This window comes from Lepidochelys kempii, chromosome 1 (assembly GCF_965140285.1).
Source record: "Lepidochelys kempii isolate rLepKem1 chromosome 1, rLepKem1.hap1, whole genome shotgun sequence".
In the NCBI taxonomy this organism is placed as follows: Eukaryota; Metazoa; Chordata; order Testudines; family Cheloniidae; genus Lepidochelys; species Lepidochelys kempii.
The window spans coordinates 204917549-204941652 of record NC_136380.1 but is presented as its reverse complement, the minus strand read 5'-3'; the positions used below and the strand labels follow the sequence as shown (position 1 = coordinate 204941652).

The 24104-nt window shown below is 48.1% G+C and overlaps 1 protein-coding gene across 1 annotated transcript; it reads right to left on the bottom strand.

Moving 5' to 3' along the window:
- Positions 1-16701: 16701 nt before the first annotated feature.
- Positions 16702-23472, bottom strand: LOC140896879 (galactosylgalactosylxylosylprotein 3-beta-glucuronosyltransferase 1). The gene is made up of 4 exons (XM_073308964.2): positions 23335-23472; positions 19905-20440; positions 17548-17844; positions 16702-16957 (listed from the first exon to the last, which is right to left on the bottom strand). Exons 1-4 carry the CDS (start codon positions 23444-23446, stop codon positions 16871-16873), a joined length of 1032 nt encoding a protein of 343 aa, XP_073165065.1. The 5' UTR covers positions 23447-23472; the 3' UTR covers positions 16702-16870.
- Between the last annotated feature and the right edge of the window lie 632 nt (positions 23473-24104).

Below are 24104 nucleotides of genomic sequence, written 5' to 3'. Positions count from 1 at the left end.
AAACAATGGGAACACCACTCAAACCCTAGCCACATGGGAAGGTCTGAGTAGAAGCTGAACCATGTGGACCAAGTGGTTTTCCTGGGGACTGACAGAGCAAATGCAGGGGCTGGGGGCATTGGCTGATGGAGCTTGTAAGTCTACTGTGAGCAGCAGTGAGAAGCTGAGAAAGAAGCTGCACAAAGCTAAGAATACAAGCACAGAGGCACTGGTAAAGTGACCCTAAAAAAAAGTTGAGCACGCTTTTGGGCTAAGTACTGGCTGGAAAGGGGCTTAGAACTGTGAGCTAAGAAACTGTCTCCTGTTATTTGAGTCCCTGCGTTTTGGTGGTTTTTTTTAAACAGGCTTCTGTACATTCTTTGTAAACAAACAGGATTGAATCAAAGAAATACCTGACTCATCATCCATTTCTGCTCCTAATTGTACCCCACAGGACCCCAAAAACTGGCAATTGCTTGGGTCAAAAAGAGGTAACACTATAACCCTGTACTGTCAGGATGTTTGAGTCACTTGGAACCTTTGTCCCAAGCTCCCATTAAACCAGAAGCAAGGTCCCAGCCATTTTCACTTTAATGACTGAACCAGAATCCTTCCTCCACACATCCTGCAAATAGTGAGGAAGTTTGGAGTTGAGATCTGCATCTGGGTCAGAACTTCACAGCTCCATCCCAGACCAAACCGCTGAGCCACTCACCATTTCTCACTGTGAACGCTGCTTTAGAAACCTGCAATGTCTGGAAAGAAAAATTAACTTAATTATTTTTTTTTAAAACAGTCAACTGGCTCCACTGAAGTGAAGCAAACACAGCAGGAGTTTGCCTGGGACTGGTAAGTATCCAAGTCTGTGTTTGTTTGCTTGCTGAGGAAGTATCCGAGCGTGTGTTTGCTGGGGGGGCAGTGTGAGAGCCTGAGTGAGTGTCTGATTGGCTGCTAGCCTGCAGGGGGCGGGCAGTAGGGTGTCTGTTTGTTTGCGACAGGGAAGCCTGGCTGTTTAAAAATAGCCAGAGCTTCGCGAACCAGCTGAGCAGCGGGGACAGCAGAGCAGCACACAGCAGGAGTTTGCCTGGGAGTTCGCCTGGAGGGAGCCCAGTGAGGCTTACGTCTTGCAAACTGCTCTGAGGAAGCTCATAGTAGGAAGGTGATATGGAAGGGGGGGGTTCAGCTGTTGTGACCTGCACTGGATGTGCCATGTTTGTCTTTCTTCCACAGGACAGAAGCGACTTTGTCTGTACAAAGTGCAAGCTGGTCTCCATATTGGAAGAGAAGATTGAAGGTCTGGAGCAACAGATAACAACCCTGCGTTGCATACGGGAAACTGAGGATTTCCTGGACAAAACTCAGGATAGGCTTCTAGGGGCACAAAGCTCTACAGATATAGAGCAGGTTGCACAGAGGAGCCAAGAGACCAGTGAAGAAGCTTGGCAACATGTGACCTCCAGAAGAGGTAAGCGGAATGTCCGGGTTCCAGTAACACAGACACAGGTAACTAACCGCTTTCATGTTCTCTCCACAGGTATCGTTGCGGAGAGTGGACCAGATGATATGTCTGGGGCGAGAAAGCAGAAGGAGACTCCGCTGGTTGGAAGGCATGAGATGCGCTGTCCTGAGGTTGGGGGTTCCACGACCACCACCCCCAAGAGGAGAAGGCGGGTGGTGGTGGTCGGGGACTCTCTCCTCCGGGGGACTGAGTCATCTATCTGCCGCCCTGACCGGGAAAACCGAGAAGTCTGCTGCTTGCCAGGGGCTAAGATTCGTGATGTGACGGAGAGACTGCCGAGACTCATCAAGCCCTCGGATCGCTACCCCTTCCTGCTTCTCCACGTGGGCACCAATGATACTGCCAAGAATGACCTTGAGCAGATCACTGCAGACTATGTGGCTCTAGGAAGAAGAATAAAGGAGTTGGAGGCGCAAGTGGTGTTCTCGTCCATCCTCCCTGTGGAAGGAAAAGGCCTAGGTAGGGAGCGTCGAATCGTGGAAGTCAACGAATGGCTACGCAGATGGTGTCGGAGAGAAGGCTTTGGTTTCTTTGACCATGGGATGGTGTTCCATGAAGGAGGAGTGCTGGGTAGAGACGGGCTCCATCTTACGAAGAGAGGGAAGAGCATCTTTGCCAGCAGGCTGGCTAACCTAGTGAGGAGGGCTTTAAACTAGGTTCACCGGGGGAAGGAGACCAAAGCCCTGAGGTAAGTGGGAAAGCGGGATACCGGGAGGAAGCACAGGCAGGAATGTCTGTGAGGGGAGGGCTCCTGCCTCATACTGGCAATGAGGGGCGATCAACAGGTTATCTCAAGTGCTTATATACAAATGCACAAAGCCTTGGAAACAAGCAGGGAGAACTGGAGGTCCTGGTGATGTCAAGGAACTATGACGTGATCGGAATAACAGAGACTTGGTGGGATAACTCATATGACTGGAGTACTGTCATGGATGGTTATAAACTGTTCAGGAAGGACAGGCAGGGCAGAAAAGGTGGGGGAGTAGCACTGTATGTAAGGGAGCAGTATGACTGCTCAGAGCTCCGGTACGAAACTGCAGAAAAACCTGAGTGTCTCTGGATTAAGTTTAGAAGCGTGTGCAACAAGAGTGATGTAGTGGTGGGAGTCTGCTATAGACCACCGGACCAGGGGGATGAGGTGGATGAGGCTTTCTTCCGGCAGCTCACGGAAGCTACTAGATCGCATGCCCTGATTCTCATGGGTGACTTTAATTTTCCTGATATCTGCTGGGAGAGCAATACAGCGGTGCATAGACAATCCAGGAAGTTTTTGGAAAGCGTAGGGGACAATTTCCTGGCGCAAGTGCTAGAGGAGCCAACTAGGGGGGGTGCTTTTCTTGACCTGCTGCTCACAAACCGGGTAGAATTAGTGGGGGAAGCAAAAGTGGATGGGAATCTGGGAGGCAGTGACCATGAGTTGGTTGAGTTCAGGATCCTGACGCAGGGAACAAAGGTAAGCAGCAGGATACGGACCCTGGACTTCAGGAAAGCAGACTTCGACTCCCTCAGGGAACGGATGGCCAGGATCCCCTGGGGGACTAACTTGAAGGGGAAAGGAGTCCAGGAGAGCTGGCTGTATTTCAAGGAATCCCTGTTGAGGTTACAGGGACAAACCATCCCGATGAGTCGAAAGAATAGTAAATATGGCAGGCGACCAACTTGGCTTAATGGTGAAATCCTAGCGGATCTTAAACATAAAAAAGAAGCTTACAAGAAGTGGAAGGTTGGACATATGACCAGGGAAGAGTATAAAAATATTGCTCGGGCATGTAGGAATGTTATCAGGAGGGCCAAATCGCACCTGGAGCTGCAGCTAGCCAGAGATGTCAAGAGTAACAAGAAGGGTTTCTTCAGGTATGTTGGCAACAAGAAGAAAGCCAAGGAATGTGTGGGCCCCTTACTGAATGAGGGAGGCAACCTAGTGACAGAGGATGTGGAAAAAGCTAATGCACTCAATGCTTTTTTTGCCTCTGTTTTCACTAACAAGGTCAGCTCCCAGACTGCTGCGCTGGGCATCACAAAATGCGGAAGAGATGGCCAGCCCTCTGTGGAGATAGAGGCGGTTAGGGACTATTTAGAAAAGCTGGACGTGCACAAGTCCATGGGGCCGGACGAGTTGCATCCGAGAGTGCTGAAGGAATTGGCGGCTGTGATTGCAGAGCCACTGGCCATTATCTTTGAAAACTTGTGGCGAACCGGGGAAGTCCCGGATGACTGGAAAAAGGCTAATGTAGTGCCAATCTTTAAAAAAGGGAAGAAGGAAGATCCTGGGAACTACAGGCCAGTCAGCCTCACCTCAGTCCCTGGAAAAATCATGGAGCAGGTCCTCAAAGAATCAATCCTGAAGCACTTGCATGAGAGGAAAGTGATCAGGAACAGCCAGCATGGATTCACCAAGGGAAGGTCATGCCTGACTAATCTAATCGCCTTTTATGATGAGATTACTGGTTCTGTGGATGAAGGGAAAGCAGTGGATGTATTGTTTCTTGACTTTAGCAAAGCTTTTGACATGGTCTCCCATAGTATTCTTGTCAGCAAGTTAAGGAAGTATGGGCTGGATGAATGCACTATAAGGTGGGTAGAAAGCTGGCTAAATTGTCGGGCTCAACGGGTAGTGATCAATGGCTCCATGTCTAGTTGGCAGCCGGTATCAAGTGGAGTGCCCCAGGGGTCGGTCCTGGGGCCGGTTTTATTCAATATCTTCATAAATGATCTGGAGGATGGTGTGGATTGCACTCTCAGCAAATTTGCGGATGATACTAAACTGGGAGGAGTGGTAGATACGCTGGAGGGGAGGGATAGGATACAGAAGGACCTAGACAAATTGGAGGATTTGGCCAAAAGGAATCTGATGAGGTTCAATAAGGATAAGTGCAGGGTCCTGCACTTAGGACGGAAGAACCCAATGCACAGCTACAGACTAGGGACCGAATGGCTAGGCAGCAGTTCTGCAGAAAAGGACCTAGGGGTGACAGTGGACGAGAAGCTGGATATGAGTCAGCAGTGTGCCCTTGTTGCCAAGAAGGCCAATGGCATTTTGGGATGTATAAGTAGGGGCATAGCGAGCAGATCGAGGGACGTGATCGTTCCCCTCTATTCGACATTGGTGAGGCCTCATCTGGAGTACTGTGTCCAGTTTTGGGCCCCACACTTCAAGAGGGATGTGGATAAATTGGAGAGAGTCCAGCGAAGGGCAACAAAAATGATTAGGGGACTGGAACACATGAGTTATGAGGAGAGGCTGAGGGAGCTGGGATTGTTTAGCCTGCAGAAGAGAAGAATGAGGGGGGATTTGATAGCTGCTTTCAACTACCTGAAAGGGGGTTCCAAAGAGGATGGCTCTAGACTGTTCTCAATGGTAGCAGATGACAGAACGAGGAGTAATGGTCTCAAGTTGCAGTGGGGGAGGTTTAGATTGGATATTAGGAAAAACTTTTTCACTAAGAGGGTGGTGAAACACTGGAATGCGTTACCTAGGGAGGTGGTAGAATCTCCTTCCTTAGAGGTTTTTAAGGTCAGGCTTGACAAAGCCCTGGCTGGGATGATTTAACTGGGAATTGGTCCTGCTTTGAGCAGGGGGTTGGACTAGATGACCTTCTGGGGTCCCTTCCAACCCTGATATTCTATGATTCTATGAAGTGTGCTAGGAAGATGGCAGGCATTTTAAAATTGCCTGAGCTCAGCTGCAGTGGCGTGCGGGGGAAGGGGGAGAGAAACAATATTAGAGTGGCTATTTAAGCACCAGGTGCAGGGCTATCTTCACAGCCAAAGGTCTGTCTTTCTCATTTTCATGCAGCTGCCTGAAAAATTTAAACACGTGTGTCTATCTATAAAATGCAGAGCTTCAGCAGAGCCTGAAATTAAGTTTGTGCAAGGGATTGTGGACGTCCCAGGGGGCCTTCACCGTCCCCCCTCCTTCCAAGTGTAATTTTGCCTCGAACTTGACACGAGAATGAGAAAAGTACCTCACCATTTAATGAGATTCATTCTTTCACTTTCTCTTTCTCCCCATGGGACTATACCAGGCCTTGTTCCCCGTGAAAAACAGCACAGTGGTTGTCTGCCTTAATCCCAGGGGTGCCTGCTGAATGCAGAGTCCAGGTCTGGCTCCTTAGTTAAAGGCGAGGTAGTAACCAGCTCGGTTAGAGGTGTGTTCTCAGGGGATGAGAAGTGGGTTCTGTCCATTGGATTTTGAGTGAGTTATGTACTTGAGGACTTCAAAAAAACTACCCCTAGGTGGATTGCCTGTGTCTAGTTTTGGCTTGCCAGATCTGATCCACACAGGCGGTTTTTTTGCAGTGAATTCTGAGTTCTGTTGGGAAAGCGTAGGAGGGCCATTGGTGCAGCGAGATGCAAACTGCACTGACAGTGAGGGCCGCTGGGCTCAGGAGGGGTGGGCAGCTGGTGCTCCCCACATAGGGATAGTGTCAGGGAGAGTGGAGGGCAGCTTTAATCCCTTCACTGTAAAAGACCACAGCTGCCTGACTCATGCAGTGCAGTCTTCCTTTGGGGATCTTGTTTGTGTGGGCTGCATGCTCCACAGTTCAAAGGAGGTTTTGGCTGCCTTACACTGCTGCAATCTCCTTTTGAGAGGCTTTTCCACTTCACCAGGGTATTTGCTGACTTCTGGCAATAGATCCTATAGCAGGGGTGGCCAAACTGCAGTGTGCGGCTCTTTTATAGTTAGTGTGGCTCAGAGCCCCCTAAGTCCCCACTCTAGTCTCCACCTACCAGACTGGGGTGCAGGGAGCTCAGGGCTTCTGCCCTGTGGCAGGGTGGTGGCGCTATGGGCTTCTGCCCTGCAAGGGGGGCGGTCTCAGGGCTTCAGCCTCACAGAAGGCACCTGCCAGGCCCCAGCTTGGGGCTTCAGCAGGAGTGGGGCTGAAGTCCCAAGCCCTGGCAGGTGAGTCCAGCTCTCAAACTTCTTAAGATTATTGTATGCAGCTCACAGGGTCAGTAAATTTGGCCATCCTGGTGCTATAATCATAGCTGGCAAGTCCCATGTTGCTGCTTTTGTGACCTTTCTGCAGATGTGAACATGTGACATAACTAAGTGGGCCTTTGCCTGGGGGAAGCTCCAGCTCCAGGCCTCCAACTCCATGGATTCTTCACTGCCTCTCTCCCCCTTCCAGGCTTGGCATTGCAGGGATGGAGAAGGGAAGGGGGAAGTGGAGCCCACCTGAGCTGCTGGGCTCTTTTCACTCCCTCTTCCCCAATCCTGTAAGAATGGTGCCTCTGCTCCTCAAAACTCCTCTGGGCTCCTGAGGGGAGGGGTGAGAATATTTCCTGCTTCCTGCAGCAGCCCTGATTGGTTGCCTTCCCCACTGCCCTGCCTCCTGGAGAAGGGCAGCCAATCAGAGGGGACTTCTGACCCCACCCTCCCAGGCAGGGCTGAAGTTCTCCCATGATGGTAGGCGCCTCTGGATTCATCTTGAGGCTGGCTGCAGTGGTGGACAAAATCGTGTTACTTCTAGGAGTTTATCATCAGGAGTGGGCAACACTTTTATCAGTGATTATACTACTGGTTCAGGAAGCCCTTGTCTTTCTGTCAAAATAGAGCCCACGTGCCATGTATTAATACAGAGCTTGTCTAAGTGACCATCTCCTCTCTCTTCTTCCCCTTCTCCCCCCCCCCCCCACTGCCACAACCTGTGATTGTGTGGAGCATCTCCTATTCATCAGTTGGACTCATCTGCTCTCCCATTCACCATCACTCAGCCCCCACATCTCACTGATTTGTCAACATACAGACCCACCTCCAACTCCTCATTCACAACTGTACAAGCCAGACTTCCTCTCCCATTTGCAGTTGCCTTGATCCAATCCTCTGATCCACAGCTGTGGAACACTCTTATGGAAATCACAGCAATTGCTTGCATGGGAAAAATAATAAGAAAGTAGTACATGTATTTTTAACTTATTTTAATCTGATTTAGCAGGTGGAAATACTGAGAACCATGAAAGAAGCCAGCTCACCACAGACCAAGTGCTCTGTGGTCCACAGTTTGGGATTTACTGCCTTAGCATTTCTATGCCAGTCCCGTAGGGCCTGAGATGGGCCTCCCTTCTAGAATAGGCAGTGAAGTATACCAAAACATATACAAAATGTAGTGTGAAGAAGAACTGAAGGGAGAAAGATTTCAGATGGAGAACCACCAGGTTTTCAGCTTTATGAATCTTTTCCTGGTCCCTCCTGTTCCACCTTGTGATCTGGAGCTGATTGTCCTTACACATCCATCTCTCACTCATCCACTTCCTTAATTGCATTGCCCCCCTCCCTGAGTGAAGACAGACAGGCAACTCATCAGTAATGGCTTCTTAGGGGTAAACAATGCCAACCCTGGTTGCATCTCTGAGTGGCTCTTTTATGGGTCACTTTAGTTTTCAATGTTGCCAGCCTTAAGGACCATGTCACCTTAAGAGCATGCTAGGGTGAAGAAGCCATGATCTGAGGAATTTAGACAATGTAATAATCTTTCCCTCCATCTTAGCCCTGACCCCCATCACACCGGCAGCCTCTACAGCCCTGGAGGAAAGAAACTGTATACAATCTTTCCTCCCTCATGGGTCTAGCATCAGATGAAGACCTGTACTCAAGAGAAGGCCCTTGGAAACCTTCTGACTTAGAACAGAGGCTCCCTCCACAGTATATTCTCTATTATAAAGTCACTGCCTTTTCTTGGAAGGAGGCAGCTGCTTGCACTGTAAGCAAGACCACAGTTCTATACTGACTGCTTCACAGCATGTTTAATGCCCCAGTACCATTCACTATAAACAAACCACCATTGCAGATGACTTCCTGGCCATTCTTTCTCTCTTGTTAACATTCTTTTCTGCTAGTACAACTGGAAAGGTTAATAATATTCCTTGTTTGGTGATTCCAATGCATTGCAGAGAATATGAACATCAGACACTATATGCTGCTTAAATCCAGGGGCTGTGATGCTTTCCCCACATCGTTAGTACAGCAGGCCAAACCCACAGTTTCCCCTGTTGTTCCAGTCCTGTATCCGCCCTTCCCAACTCCAACTAGGCATCTCAAATCTGACGTACAGCACTCACTGCTGTCCCGCTCCTGGGACCTTCCTGAAAAGCTGCTATCCTAACATGTGGCACCTCTTGCTCTTCCAGTCCTTGACCTTCTCGTAGCTCTGCAAATGCACGTGAGTTCCTACTAGCACTCTCTGCTACCCTTAGTCTCTTCTATGAAGAAACAACCAGTTGTGCAGACTGATAGAAATGTCTTGTGATTACCCCAGACTGGACTGTAGCCTGATGCAATTACTGGCTCTACCACTGAGGCCTAGCCATGTTGGTTAGGTGTGTGATTTTTGCCACCATAGCTCTGCTGGCAAAAGTCCTTCTGCTGGTGTAGCTTATTGTGCTTGGGAGACTGATATAAGCTATACCAGCAAAAGGATTATTTTTTTGCCATAGAAGGCCCAGTCTACACTTAATTTAAACCAACATAGCTATGGAACTCAGGGGTCTGAAAAATCCACAACCCTGAATGTCCTAGATATGCCAGCCTAACCCTCAGTGTAGACACAGCTAGGTCAATGGAAGAATTTACTTGAAGTTTACTTGGTGCTGCATCAGTGCAGAGGATTGGACTTGATGACCTCCTGAGGTCGCTTTCAGCTCTATATTTCCAAGAGTTTATGATTCTATGAAGAATGCTTCCATCAACCTAGCTCATCTCTCAGGGAGGTGGTGTTCCTACAGCAACAGAAAAACCCCCTTCCTTTGCTGTAGGCTGCATCTACCCTACAGCGTTACACTGGCACTGTAGCTACGCCATTATAGTTCTTGTCGTATAGACATGGCCAAAGCTGTGTCTACACTACAAGGATGTGCCAGCATAGCTACACTGGTATAGCTATAGTGGCCAATCTTTCAAGTGTGAACAAGTCCTCAGGCCAGGTCTACACGAGGAACGCCTTGCTGGTATAGCTACACCTATATGCTATGCCGGCAAAGTACTTCTAGTGTGGACACAGCTTATATAGCTTACTCCAGCCTCCCCAGCGAACAAAGCTATACAAGACAAAGCACAGTTTTGCTGGTATAACTGCATCTCCCTATAGGCTTTGGCCAGCACAGCTCTGTCAGTCGGAGATCACACCTTGTTACACCCCTGACCAACACAGCTATGCCAGCAAGAAGTTTATCGTGTAGAATTGGCCTCCGTCTCTGTGTCTTTCCCATATGTAAAATGGGGAAAATAATATTTTGCTTTCTCGCAGGGTTTCTGTGAGAATAAAAAAATCCACCAGTGCCTGGGAGATGCTCAGTTACTATGGTGATGGCCATGTAAGAACCTCAATAGAAACATTCACTAGGTACTACGCTCAAAGCAACTCCATTGTTTTACTTAGGGCCCTAAGCAAGGCTTGAACCAGATTCTACAATTCTCCTTAGCTAATGGGTTACTGAACAATGTCTCTTCCTCTTGGCAATGACCCTGCCCTCCTAGTGGAGGAGCACCCTGGCTCCATAGGAAAACGAAAGATCTTAAATCAGCCCCTTTATTTCCTTTCTCTTGCTCATTGATTTATACCAGAAACAAAGGAGGCAAAAAGGTCACTTTCTCTTTTTTAATGCTGGTGTCAGTCTAGCTCCTTTCACCAGCACTAGACTATGTGATGACTGGGATTGGTGGGTTGGGCCCACCAGAATGAAAGGCCTGCCCACTCAGGTGAGGGAGGGACCACAGAGCTCAGACAACAGATCACCTCTGAATCCAGGATAGGTATAGCATGGGCAATGGCAGAGAGAGGCTTCCCTCATGACCCCCCCCCCCCCGCCAATGTGCCACACCCCTACCCTGGAAGGACTCTTTCTATGAGCAAGTGGGGAGTTCAGTCTCCATGGCCTATTCACTTTTTCACCTTCAAACTGAGATGGCCAAAATGGTGGTCTGATGATGTGGACACTGACCTGAGACCCTCCAAACTTTGAGGCCTCTCTCTGTTTCTCTATTTGCCACCCATGGCGTTCTCTCGTGTCTTCTGTTCAGATGTTTCATCTCTCTTCCGCTTTCCCTTTTACACTTCTCCCATCAAAGTAAGCAGTGGGAGTTTTGCTACTGACTTCCATGAGAGTGGGACAAGGCCTATCTCTACTCAGATTTTTTAGTGGTCCTTTTCTCAGGAGCTTCCCAGAATTCTATGGTGGGCATGTTCTGATTGAGGCAATCATTTGCACACGATCGGCCCAGGCTGCAACTGCTGGAAGAGTGGGGAAACTTGACACATTCTTAATGCCACCTGTACCTCTCACATAAAGCATCTTTCTTTCCCTTATAATTTACTCCCCTCATTTACTGTGCTTCTGATTATTTTGCTGATTAAAGACTTCAGTTTAAAAAAAAAAAAAAAAACAATCCAGGGAACAAGAACTATATAACACTTCAGCAGTGAATGCAAGATCTGCCATTCCTCAGTGAGATCTAGAAGAGTGTGGGATAACAGGGGAGGAGGAAGGGGGGAAATCCTTCATAAACATGTCAGATGATCCAGGCTAAAAACCAGGAAATAGGCAGAAAAGGACGATCATTTAAATAGGCCAACAAATAGATAAATCTCGCGTCTGCCCAATTTTTTGGGGGGTGGCTCAGTTCTGCATAACATGTCCTGCTCCAATTCCCCCAGCCATGAAAAGCTTCAATGCATTTTGAAAGCCCAGGGCTTTGTTTTTTTTATGGCGTGAGGGGAAAATTATTTTCAAGGTGTGATCAAAGGGTATTTTTAGGATTATTCAAGGACTCTTCCTGTAGAAATCAGAGTAACCACCCCCCCACACACACACTGTACAAACACTTGTGCTTTAAATCCTGTTCAGCCTCAGTTCCTATTGCCTCCTCTTTCTTTGAATTCTATCCAGGCTGCCTGTGTCCTGCCCCTCCAGGGGAATGAGGCTTGCTCTGGTTTGGACACAGTCACTTCTCCGCTCACGCCACCAAACATTCTTCTTAAAGTTCAGTCCTTGTCACTTTCACTGCTGTTTAATTGCCATTTACTGTCTTCCCACTTCCAGTTCCTCAAGGTTTGTTTCTTGATGGTGGTGTTCTCTGTCCCACTGACCTTCCTCACAGAGGGTGATCAGAGACTTATGGTTGCTCACTGTCCATTCCCCTCCACTCCTTAGAGATCTGGTTCTAGACTGGAGTCTAGAAAAGAATTCCATATAAACAGTCTTGGATCGTATATCAACTCAAATGCTTCATGCTAGTGCAACAAGGATTCCAGTGCTGGGGACAGGGCTTTAAAGTCCATCCGGGCACTGTCCCTTGCTTTCCAGTATCCTAGAGAACACATAGCAAGACAGCCTATGAGGCACAGGAATTGTAAGGTCCTACCTCTCCCTGGCATGGCAGAAGGGGTTTATCCAAAGAACTCAGCACAAGAAGATTTGACACTGTGGGGCCCCAGTTTCCAAACATGGAGCCCAGTTCTCTGTTGAGGTTCTCAAATCAGCACCCAGGCACCCAATTCCTTAGAGGAGTTATGTAAGTGCCTCCTTGAGCTCTGAAATGTAGAATTAAGTGCTCTCACTTAGACACCTGTCCAAGTGTGTGTAATGGACAAGAGGGTCTCAGACAGACAGCCCAGCCAAGCATTGCATCTTCAGAGGGACACCCCCTCACGCTGGATTTGTTTTCACACAGTTTTGAAAACAACCCTGTCTTATGCTGATGGATTTTTTTCCTTGTGCTTTTGCGAGATCTCCCTTCTCCGTCACAGCCTTGTAGAAGCTCAAATTTCATGCCCTTGCTGGGAGACCCAGGATGCACACTGAGTTCTGTCCCCTGGACAGCCCCGATGCTGTTGCTTCAGCCAAGAGACTGTTTCTAATGAAGTCATCTTCCAACAAGTGGTTGAAAACACAGGACCCAGGAGAGCTCTTGCAGGGAGCCAGGGATTGGTGGCCAGTGCATAAAGTCAAAGGTGAAATTCTGTATGGTCATGGGGCACCATATGAGCTCTGACCCTGTTTTTTTTTTTTTTTTCTGACTTTGGGGCAGGGGGGGTGTTGGTAGACATGGCCACAACCTGGGCACTCCTCCAAGGTTTCAACAAAGTACAGAGCAGAGCTGGTGAGGTGGGAGGCTGCTGTTGACCCATTTCAGGAGTAAACTCTCCCCTGTACCCCTGCAGAACCAAACAAAAAATGGAGTAAGGTGTTGGATGCAGACCAAATGCCTCAAGATTGCATCTCACACACTGTAGCAGGAGACCCAGTTCTGAGTGGGGTCTTCCCTCGGCTCAGTTCAACACTGTTCCATTTCATGGGACAGAAAAAGGGACAGTGGGTGTATTCTTTAAACATGCTATAGCCTGGGACAAGTCCAAGAGCTGGAGGGCACGGCTGAAGCATAGCTGGGTACCCTCTATGCTACAAAGTGCGATAGCTGGGTCAAGGGGCAATTTGACATCAAGCATAGATGGGCATTAGCCAGGGTTAAACCATAGTTCTCTAATGCAGCATAATCATTTTTTTCCCTGTCCGCACAGGCAAGAAGCAGCTACTGTATAACAAGTACAGTGTTACATGGGATCCTTAAGGATGGTTATTTTATATAGCATGTGAAGTCTTGACTCTAATCAAGACACGGGCCCAGAAGGGAGATGGATGATATCAAAATGTAATGGTAGATTAGACAGAACACCCAGGCAGTTCTCACACATGCCTGCTACAAAGGAGGAGGGAAAAAAAGGGGGGGGGGTTGTTCTTTTTTGCTACTTAAGATGCAAGAAGGGGGCCAAAAGGGTATCGTAAAACAGAATATTTTCTCCCTTCCTTTTTGTTTTTTTAAAAAGAATAGAAGGAAGGCATCCCTGTTTTTTCTGGAGGACTTATTGGGGGGGTCTCAGAAATGTGGCTTGTGAGCTTTCTTAAGCTCTTAATTCACAGGGTAGTGGGAACTGTATTTAACAGCAAGTGCTTTTCTCTGAAGTGTGTTTGTAAATAGGTATTTAATAATAATAATAATACACCTCTCAGATGCTGATTTTCATCACTAGATCTTAAAGCATTAACTAACACAATGTTTTTAAAAGCCTTTTAAGGAGGTTGAATGATAACCACTTCTCACCCTCTGTAATTAGTTGAGGAGATTCGGTGTTTTGCCTCTTAGGCTAGAAGGGCTGGATTGGACCTCTAAGAGAAGCCATGGTGGCATTAAGCCGTCTTTGTGTGTTCCTTATCAAGAGCTGCTCTGGGGCCCCTAATCTAGATAACCCTAGGAATTGCCTGCATTTCTGACACACCCCTCCTACTCCCAACCCACCCCAGCATACCCTCTGTGCCAAGGTTTGTAGGTGGTTCTCAAAGAACAGCCTTATAGCTGTCTTCTGCAGTGCCTGCACTGAGAGAATCCTTCACTGGCCAGATATGGGTTTTTTAAGGCCCCTTTATGTCATGCCTGCCTTTTTGCCCAGTATAAAGGGGTTGGAGTGGGGGCTAAGGACCTCACTTGTGGTCCTTAATCCTACCAGTTCTTCAATCCTCCATAGAGTACACAAGGGTGAACAAAATCAGAATTTCTAGAGCAGAAACCAGGGGAAACTTTTTAAACTTCCAGGCTTTTCTTTATCCTTCATAAATAAGGAAGACAAAGACATGGGGATAATTGTTTTGCCCTTTTATGTCCCTTTCACCATGGATAATATGGTGTTCCTTCACAGATTCACACCACACTGCACTCATTTGGTGAGACATCATCAATGGTACGGGGGCATGTGATAAGGAGGAAGTAGATGGTATTCATGGTTGCACCTGCTGGAGGGAGGTCTACATGACTTGTATGTCACTTTGCACCATGCCTGTGGTATCCAAGAGAAGTGCACCCCTGCTGCAGCCTGTGCCAGGAAGCCTTGCAAGTAGTCTGCCTGGGTCCTTATTCCCAGGATCTAAGCTATCACAGTGAAGGAAGACTTCAGGGAGACACTGGACTCTGCTGGACAGATCTAACCCCTACCAGGGACAAATCCCCAGGTGAGAGACACCACATCTTTAATAAGAGACAGAAATATGCCTACTATTCTAGCTGCAGAAGCCTGACTCAAATCAGGGGAAATATGTTACCTTTGTCTTCTCCACACCAGACTCTACAAACTTGAGTCTAGGTACGCTCTGAAACACAACAGGTCTGATATCAGGGACAGTGGCAAAGAACGCAGATGGGGGATCACAGATGTTCAGCCCAGTCACCACTGGTGGTGCTGGGTTAAAATTTTAAGTGGGGGCACTGCAACGTGGCCTGGCTCCCAATGCACTCCCCAATACAGTCTCCCTTGCCTGAGGCTGCTAGGCTTTTCAGTGAAGTGTCTTCACACCAAATATCTGCTGCTTTGGAGATCCCTACTGGAATGGGTGGTACATACAGCCTGGAATATTGGAGTAGTTGCCCTTGAATGGACCATGAAGATGTTGAGTCTATTTCACTGCTGGTGCAAGTGGGCACTGAAGTCAACAGAACTACCCCTGTTGGCACCAGCTGAGAATCTGGCCTACACAAGCTAGATAGGACAGTCACAGAAAGGGACAAAACTCTTCCCAGTAGTGAAGCCACTGGTGGTGCATGAATATCTCAACCCTGTCTGGATGGCAGATCGTTTCTTAATGATCTGCAGGAAACCATCCTTTAGATAGTATGTGTGGCACGGGCCTGGCATTTGTTACAGAGGATGACTCAGTGCCTGGACAAAGGAAAAATGAGAGAGGGAGAGAGTAGCATACAGAAGAGAGAGAGTGTCCCTTTTGGTGCACAGTAGTGGGGGAAAGGTATAACCAACACAACCTCCATCCATAATGGAGTATGCTGCACAACAGAACATGTAGCCAGAACCGTACCTCTCAGTCTGTTTATGTAGGGGGGAGGGGGTTATGTGGCTGCCTATGACCATGAGATCTGAGTGTCTTCCATGACAAGTAAGTGACAAGCACCATCTCAGCTGATACACCAGGGACTGAACTAAGGATCCTTACAACTAAACACAACAGTCTCAACAGCTTGAGCTAGAGCCAGGCTGAAGCAGCCCCAGTCCTCTGTGTCTTGGGCCCAGAGAGGGATGTGTAACACACTGACTACCGTTGGGTACAGAAGCACAGCCCTGGTGTACGCTGTTGCTGTGCGCAGAAGCTGAGTTTTTACTCTACATTTTCCACCAGTTCAGCAATGATGGGAGTGATGGTGTGGACAGGGCTTGAGGCAGCATTATTAGCACCGGTTCAAAGCAGGTCTAGATGACACAGTGATTAAGACACTGGCAGCTACCACCTTCTTGCCTAGGCTAGAGCTTCCATTATGGTTACCACTAGTAGAGCTGAACTGGGGGCGGGGAATTTTTGACAAAGCAGCTCAGTGTAGTCAAAAACTAGGGGACAAAGCTGCTGCCACAGGGAGCTTATGCACAGGGTCTCAAGTCACTCAGCATGCTGCTCATTGCAACAGGTGTGTGCTATGGCAGAAAGAGCTGTGTCAAATAAAGCAGCTTGACGGAGGGGGCTCTGCAGTGATTGGAGGGAGAAAATCCTCTCCTGTAGGCTGCAGTGAGGTTATGTACCCCTCCTGTGACTGCTACTGTCGTCCCTGGTTTCTAGCAACCCCGCACAGTTGCTGCGTCACTCCCTGCATTGGCAGGACATTGGCCACAGGACCCTGCAATTGATGAAAATCTCACAGGATCAGCTGGATTTGAAGGTTTTTTTCCTGCTGTAACGGTGGAAATCTTGCCAGATGAGTCCTGTCATAAGATTTAGGTCCCATCAGAACCAGAAAAACCCTTTTGGCTTTGGTTTTGACATGGAATCAAAACCTCAGGGACAGATATCGATCCATGAATTCACACCCCAGGTCACCTGAAATCCAAAGTGTGTTGGGTGTTTGTCACACTAGTCCCTTCCAATAACCACCAGCAGTCACTGGAACTATGTTCAGCACCAAGAGCAAGCCACTGAGGTCATTCAGTCACTGTCGACAGAACCATTCTCAACAGATCTAATAAGACAGGGGTTGTCAAACTGGGGGTCGGGACTCCTCAGGGGGTCACGAGTTTCTTACATAGGGGGTCGTGAGCTGTCAGCCTCCACCCCGAACCCTGCTTCGCCTCCAGCATTCATAATGGTGTTAAATATATTTAAAAGCCTTTTTAATTTATAGGGGGGGGGGGGCGTCGCACTCAGAGGCTTGCTGTGTGAAAGGGGTCACCAGTACAAAACTTTGAGAACCACTGTAATAAGAGAACAGTCTGGGGCAGGTGTGTTTGTGGACTAGGCTGAATGTAGATGTTTACAGAGAGATATTAACAAAAACAGTACAAAGGTCAAAGGCACAGGGATACTCACAGCCTGGGGCTGTCTCTCCATTTACACCTCCATTCTTAGGTCTGAAAATCCCTGTTTGCCTTCATTACCTAGCATCGGCCTCTCAGTCCTGGTATGCCAGACCAAAACCTACAAGGAAAAACACAGCGAGTTCACAGGTGCTTTGGATTCCATGGACAAATCAAGACCAGAAATCCCAGTGTGTTAGTTCCTGAACAGTTAGGGCTCTGAAATGTGTTAGGTCTCTGGGTGAAAGCGACATGAGTCAGAGCTGGAGTCAGAGTTTATTAGAGCTCTTATGCCCAAAAAATTAATATGCACATAAATGAAACAACCAACAACAACGAAGAGAGCTCTGACACTAGATCAACCTTCCCCCCCCCCACAAGCCCTGGAATTGGGGAGGGAATCAGGATCTGAATTCTGCAGCTGGGACGCACCTCTAATATGATAATTATAATGCATAATAACCATAATGCCTCTTTGGACTCATATGGCTTTTCATCTGCAAAGCACTTCACAGACATTAACTGATTTGCCTAACTATTGTTTGATGCTGATGTGCTTTGGTGCAAGGTCAAGTGCAATGGATGATGCAAAGAACCGTGACAGGGGGAACAGGGGGTTGAAATGCTGGGGTGGAGGGAGGGAGTATATCGGAGGTTTCATGTAGACCCCAGAAGGGAGAGCTGTGCTTTGAAATCCCTTGTCATGCTGACCTTTGTGCAGTGGGCTGCTTTGGGCTCCAGTCCATCCATAGTCACCAAATCCTTCAGCAAGCTGCTTTCTTGGTAGCCTCCTTTAACTCCCTCCAGCTTGAAAGTGGCTTGAGGTCTCTCCAAGATCAGTCTGATGCTGACTGCAAATCCAGCCATGTCAATAGCAAAGGGCCGGTTAGGGTCAAAAACCACCTTCCAGCCCACCACTTTCCCCGCTGGGCTCACTATGGGAGACTCGTACCTCAGACCCCCAGCGAAGGCCACTGGCCATACGGATACCCTCCTCGTATAGCGCATCTGTGTGCCAGAGAGAAGCAGTGCAGTGAAAGGTTCAATACTGTCATTTCACCCCCGCCTCCCTATGTGTACCACGCCCCTACTGCTCTATCCCGCTTTGATGCCTTTCCCCCAGCATCACCTGCGCAAACCACCCTGCTTTTAACTCCTTGCATCCTTCTCCTTTTCATTCTTTGCCTTCTTTCTTCTCACTTCCACCCTCCAGACTGCCCTAGGCTTTCCCTCATCCTTTCCTCTCCACCTCACCCTTATGATCACCCCAACTCCTCCTGCCCACCAAAGTGCTTTGTTTACTTTGTACTTGTACCTTCTCCACACCCTACTCTGATGCTCACCTTCCCATCCCCCAGCTCTTTCTTCACAACGCTGAAATCAAAGCAACCCTGTTCTCATCACCCCACCTTCCCATTGCCCCCACTCTCCCACTCCCCTCACTCCCATTCATCCCCTTCATCACCCCATTGCTAAGAAGTAAATCTCTCCTTATTCATGACCACAGCAGCAATCTCACCTTCCTCCGTTTTACGGACACTGGGTGCTTACCACCTGTGCCTTCCTATGCAACCAAATGGCTCTTGGCAGGATACTCTGACCACCAATACTATGGGCCAGGGAGGTGACATTGCAATGACCTGGAGGTCTGAGGTCAGTTTTACCTCCCTCTCCTCCTCTTCCTTCCAATCATTCTCCTCCGCTCAACACCTGACTGTTCCACCGCCCTTTAACCTCCAATCATCTGCCATCTACTGTGCCCCAGAGAAAGAGGGGGAAAGACAGAGTCCTACCCTCCTCCCAGAATGTTCAGATTCTATCTAACCTCTTATTGGCCTTGTGTTGATTGTTCCATAGGAACATGAACATTCCCAGTGCTGTTAAACCACCTAACCCTGACCAGGCCTTCAGGTTCCTACTAATCACACCAACTGACTCCACCCTACGACTGACTCAAGCAGTCTCCACAGCCAGCCACCCTCTTCTGACACTCCCTTGTCCTCATCCCCAGCAACCTGCTCTGTGCTCTCACCCATGCCATCCATGGCCACCTCCTAGAAGTGTGTGGGGCTCCCTAAGAGTGCCCACAGGGGATGCAGGAAAGGATGAACTAATGAAGGATGATGAGGCTTCTTGCCCTACTCAAGGGGACCAAAATAACTTCTGAGGATTGGAAATGGAGTCTATAGGATAACTTGGGCACTTGTGTTTCAGGTGGTGCCCTACGCTTTGGTGAAGCTTACTGGATGATCATCCCCTTGAGTTTGCAATAGACTGGAAAACTCAGAGCAATTGGCTTTCCCATGACATTTCTGATTTGGCTTCTTGGTTCTAGCTGGGCTGGAAATACCATGAGGATAGCCCTTTCTCATTGCATGCTTGCTCTTCTTCTCCTAGCTGGGACCAAGAGTACAGCGGAATGAGGAAAGGGAAACAATGGTGGATTGGAAAGTTGACCAAACTTTTTCCAACCTCCATAAAGTGCTCAAGGGCAGGTTTGAGTTTTGAGTGAAGTTTTTGACTGGGGCTTGTTTAAAACAAATCAGTTCACCCTGACGCTCCACTGGTCTACAGCATTCACTCTACAACCCCTCCCAGAACAGACTTTGTAAGAGGAGCCTTTCACCATGGGCACAAAGGCTTAGCACCATATCCTAGCACCAGCATGGTCATGTGACTTAGCAGGGGCTAAAGAGGCATGGAATTGTCCATGCAGATCATAGAGCAGCTGTGGAGTTGCTCTGCATCTGCATCCCGTGGCTGGAGCACTCCTTCCTCACTGGGAAAAAATGGCTGGTACATTTGCTCTCTGATCTCACTTGCCCTGCACCCAACCACCTTGCATGTGAAGGCAGAGGGAGCCCCTGTGGAGTAAAGCTCCATGGCACACACTGATGTGGAGCCCTTGAGAGGGGCTACCAAATCCTCCTCCCCCTTGGTGCAGGAGAACCATGCTAGTACCACTGGGTCAGGGTCCATTGTAACTGCAGAACACAGGGCAGGTTCTGGTCTTTATGGGCAACAGCTACATTTTGTTCTTCTCTTTCATGAAGTGCAATGGCTCCTACCTCCTCAAAGAGCTCCAGGCTGTAGGTGTTATCATCATCAGCAAAGTACACCACCCCTTCTGGTGGCCGCGTGTTGTTGAAGCTGTCTCTTAGCCAGTGCAGCCCCAGGTTCCTCTGCAGTGTCCCTCTTGGCTTGTGGGATGGGATCCAGGATCCGCCCATCTTCAGACTCTGTGGGCTCTCCACATTCAGGTGGGTGAAGTTGAGCCCCGCCTTCTCCAGCAGGTTGGACACCAGGTTGGTCCTCCGGGGTGAGTCCTCCACCACCACCCAGTGCAGGTTCTGCACATGTAGGAAGGTGTTGGCTAGCCGGGTCAGCTCAGCCTTCTGCACTGGCCGGGTGTAGGTGGGCGTGATTACAAAGATGGTCGGGAGAGTGTCCGACCAGGGGGGAGGCCGGGAATACACATAGTTCTGGATGACTTTTTGAGCCACCCCCGAGGCTTGTTGCCAGCTACATGATGGGAGCCCTTCTTCCCTCAGTGGGGATGTGCCGTTGAAGTGAGCTTTAGCTGTTGCATTTTCATCTGTCTCTTCTGAGGCGAAAAGAAGATGGAAGTCAGAGACTAAAGCACAGCCTGATCACTGCTCCATTAGGTGACATTTGATAACTACCTATGATCTATCTGGGGCAAGGGCCCTGGCTCTACAACATTTTCATTCTGCAAACCACTTCATAAGAGAACGATCCTTTCATAGGCCCATTTCTCCCCTCTCCCTACTGCTTGGCTCTCAAGAGGTTTCACCCTGCGGATTACTTGTGGTCCATGGAGAATAGACTGAGAACCACACAGGTGGGACCTTTTTGAATGTGTGAATGGTAGGACCTGCGCTCCTCCTGACCTAGCCTGTTCAGAGCTGGAAGATGTGCCAAATGTCAGCGGAAATGAAATTTTGCCTAGACTTCACTGGTGGCGCTGTCGGTACGAGGTAAGAGTAATCTCTTTACATGCAATTGACAGCCAACAAACATGAAGCGTGTTAGATATGCCAGAACTGTGCTAAACTTACATTCCTAAAGCTGAAATAATTTGTATAGGGGATGGGTCGTGAACCAAACTCTTGGGTCTGAACATCCCTGACGTTCAGGGAAATGTGCTAGAAAGCAGAGTTTCTGCAACTTTATCATATTGTGCATCACTTCTTCAGATGGAGAGATTCCCAGCCATGCCTCCCCTCCCAATCTTTGAAACTACAGTAACTATATTGCTTGGTTACTTGAAAACCCTGCATCAGCTCTAGTGAAGAGACTACATGGAAATAAACAGCTTTAATGTGTTGAATGTGTCACCCTGTTTTGTAACTGTGCTCTTTGTTTCCCCACCCTGATTTAAAATTAATTAGGTCTTGGAAAGTGGAAACTCTACATGAGTCTTAGGCAGGGTGTGTGTGTATATATATATATGGCCCTGGAAACATCTCCATTTTGCCTCTTTCCTGCTCAGACCTCTGGACTATGATGAACTTGTACTAATGGGAGCATTCTAACCAAGGGACTGAGGACCTTCCAATGATTTGGAAGCAACCAGAGACTTAACAAGCCAGCAATTTATTCCATCACTGCTACAAGCCTGATCCAGGTACACCAGTGGAGGAGGTCACTGCAGCAGATTGAAAAATGGAAAATCATTTTTGTGAACGATTAAAAAAATTCCGAAGTCATTTCCTTCTGCAGTTTTCAAAAGGGAAAGATGATAAATGTTTGTGCCAGACCCTCGGGGGACAATCTGGAATTGTGGTGGTATTTTGAGGTACAGAGGGTCACAATTTTTATTGGAAATTTTTCATTAAAATGCATTTTTTTGTTTTTCATTTTTCTCCCTTTCTCCCCTCCCTACCTCCGACATTTTACCTCTGCAAAAAGAGAGGGAGAAAGGACAAAAGGGGGAGAGGGGGAAAAAAAAACCCATTAAAGAAAAAAAAAACCAAAAAGTTCATTTTCCAAAAAATGTATTCAAATTTCCAAATTTAGAAAAAAAGCCATTTTTTGTTAAAAAATCCGGTGGTTGAAAAATTTGGATCGGATCTACGAGTCACTATAATCTACGCCCTCTCAGCGTGGTGCTCTGTCCCCCTCTAGTGACGGCTAGCTATTAATGAGTCTGCCAGAGCACCGACTAACAGAGCAGGCTCTCTTTGCTGAAGCAGTAGAGGTTCATGCAGTAAGATCCAGAGGTCCCAAATTCAATCTCTGCTGCCGATGACCCGCCCAGAGATGCTGACGTTACACGTGGGGGTTACACAATGGTATTGGTTGGTGGCTGACCCGTCACTGCTGTGACTGAATCAGCCCTGTGGCCTAGATGAAAAAGCTCTGTGGCCCACCCACGCATTGCAGAGGGGTGTGAGAACTGGAGCTCCCCTGTTGTTGTTACCTCTTTGCTGAGTGGTAGCACACTTTGGAGCTTTGCAGTGGGCCATCTTTTGGTTGGAAGAGGAAATTGGGGACACAGGCTCCAGGTATTCCCTGGTAGTCTATCTTTATTCACAAAATGGACCTCAGTCCTGTTTACTTTGAACAGAGAAGGCAAAAACAACAGCAAGCTGCACACAAGCAATTCCATTCGCAGAAACCAGCCAAGTCAACACTATGTCCCATTCCATAACCAGAAAGCAGCTCTCTCTCTTACCCATAGCCCCTTGCCCATAGCCCTACCCTCAGCCTGCGGGCTGATCCTGAGTCCTGCCTGTTCCCTGTATTTTACCTGGCATGCCCTTTAGGCTAAAGTTACATGGCAAGACTGTATGAAGTCCATTATTCTCAATACTAAGCATGGGCTAGCTCAGGTGGGCCTGGGTGTTAACTCTCACAGATTTGTTTCCTAAATTATTCCGCCAGTCCAACACCATTGTGCTAGCAAAAAAGGGGATTAATGGCATAGTCAGGACTCCAGGTGTGTGTTTAAAGCCCCATGCCATCTAACTCTGCTCAGAGTAGGGCTACAGGATAAAATGACAAAACATCAGTAGCTTCTGTACACAAGAGCTGCACCGCGGCAATGCCACGGTGGGAGGGTTTACGGAAAAATCGCACTGTAGACTAGTTGCTCTGCTGCACAAAAGAATTCCTCAAGCAGACTGGCCCAGATCCTCAAAGGTATTTAGGAACCTAGAGCCCACTGAAATCAATGGGACTTATGTGCCTAAAATCCTTTGAGGATCTGGGCCATTCAGCCATAGTGTCTAGAGTGGGCTTCTCTCTGAGGCTTCCTCCAAACAACGGAGAGTGTTCTTAAGGACTGTCTGGCTGATTGCAGAAGCCAAGCCCTGAGGGGTCCTTTGGGAAAGTTTCTCTTTGTTTCACCCTTTCAGTGAAGTGTTTCCCATCAAGTGCTCACATCAATAATTCCTTGCATGCATTTCAGGAACACCGTGGCCGTGACACTGTTATGATAAAACTGTAACCGTGTGAAGAGTCGCTTGCACTTACTTCTCAGCAGGATGAGGTAGCGGGTGGCTGGGTACTGATGCCACAAGGTTAGAAGAAGAGCCCATGGCAAGATGATCAGGAGTGTGGTCAGAAGGTTACGTCTCCTTAGCATGCTGCAAAGAGCTTCCAACACCCAGGCATCTCCCTATCTTTCAGAACAGAGTATGGAGTAAGCCACCTGTTGCTTGAACAGAGAGTGACAGACGCCAGCAAAGGCTAGCTTAGTGCTATCAGATACGCAGCTAACAGACTAGGTCCAGCTCACCTAGGGCTGGATCCTGAACGGTGCTGAGCACTCTGGCCTCGATCCAGCACAGCATTTAAGCCCCTGTTTAAATGTAAGCACATGACTAGTCCCATCACTCTCCAGAACTGAGCCATTAAGGTATTTATCTGCCTGCCACAACTGGTTCAGATATTACAGAGTGCAAGCTTCCATGTAATTTTTTTTAAAGAACAGGTTTCTATCCTTGATGGTTGTGAAGAATACCTCCCAAATGTGAATTTAGGGTACCCAGTTCACAGTTGTTTGCCTTCCTGAATCTGCAGGCAATCTGAAACAACAGCCAAAAGAGAGCTGTTTGTGAACCCATTCAACCCTAGGGGGTAACTTCTAAGCCTTGTAGTGACACTTCAGCTAGTTGAAAATTTGACTCTTGAGGTACCAGATTTGTAGTATTCCTGCAGTTGTATGCAAGACCTGAATAACTGCAGAGCAAATGGACAATGGATGGATGCAGCAATGGGCTGAAAGATGCCTCCTATTCTTT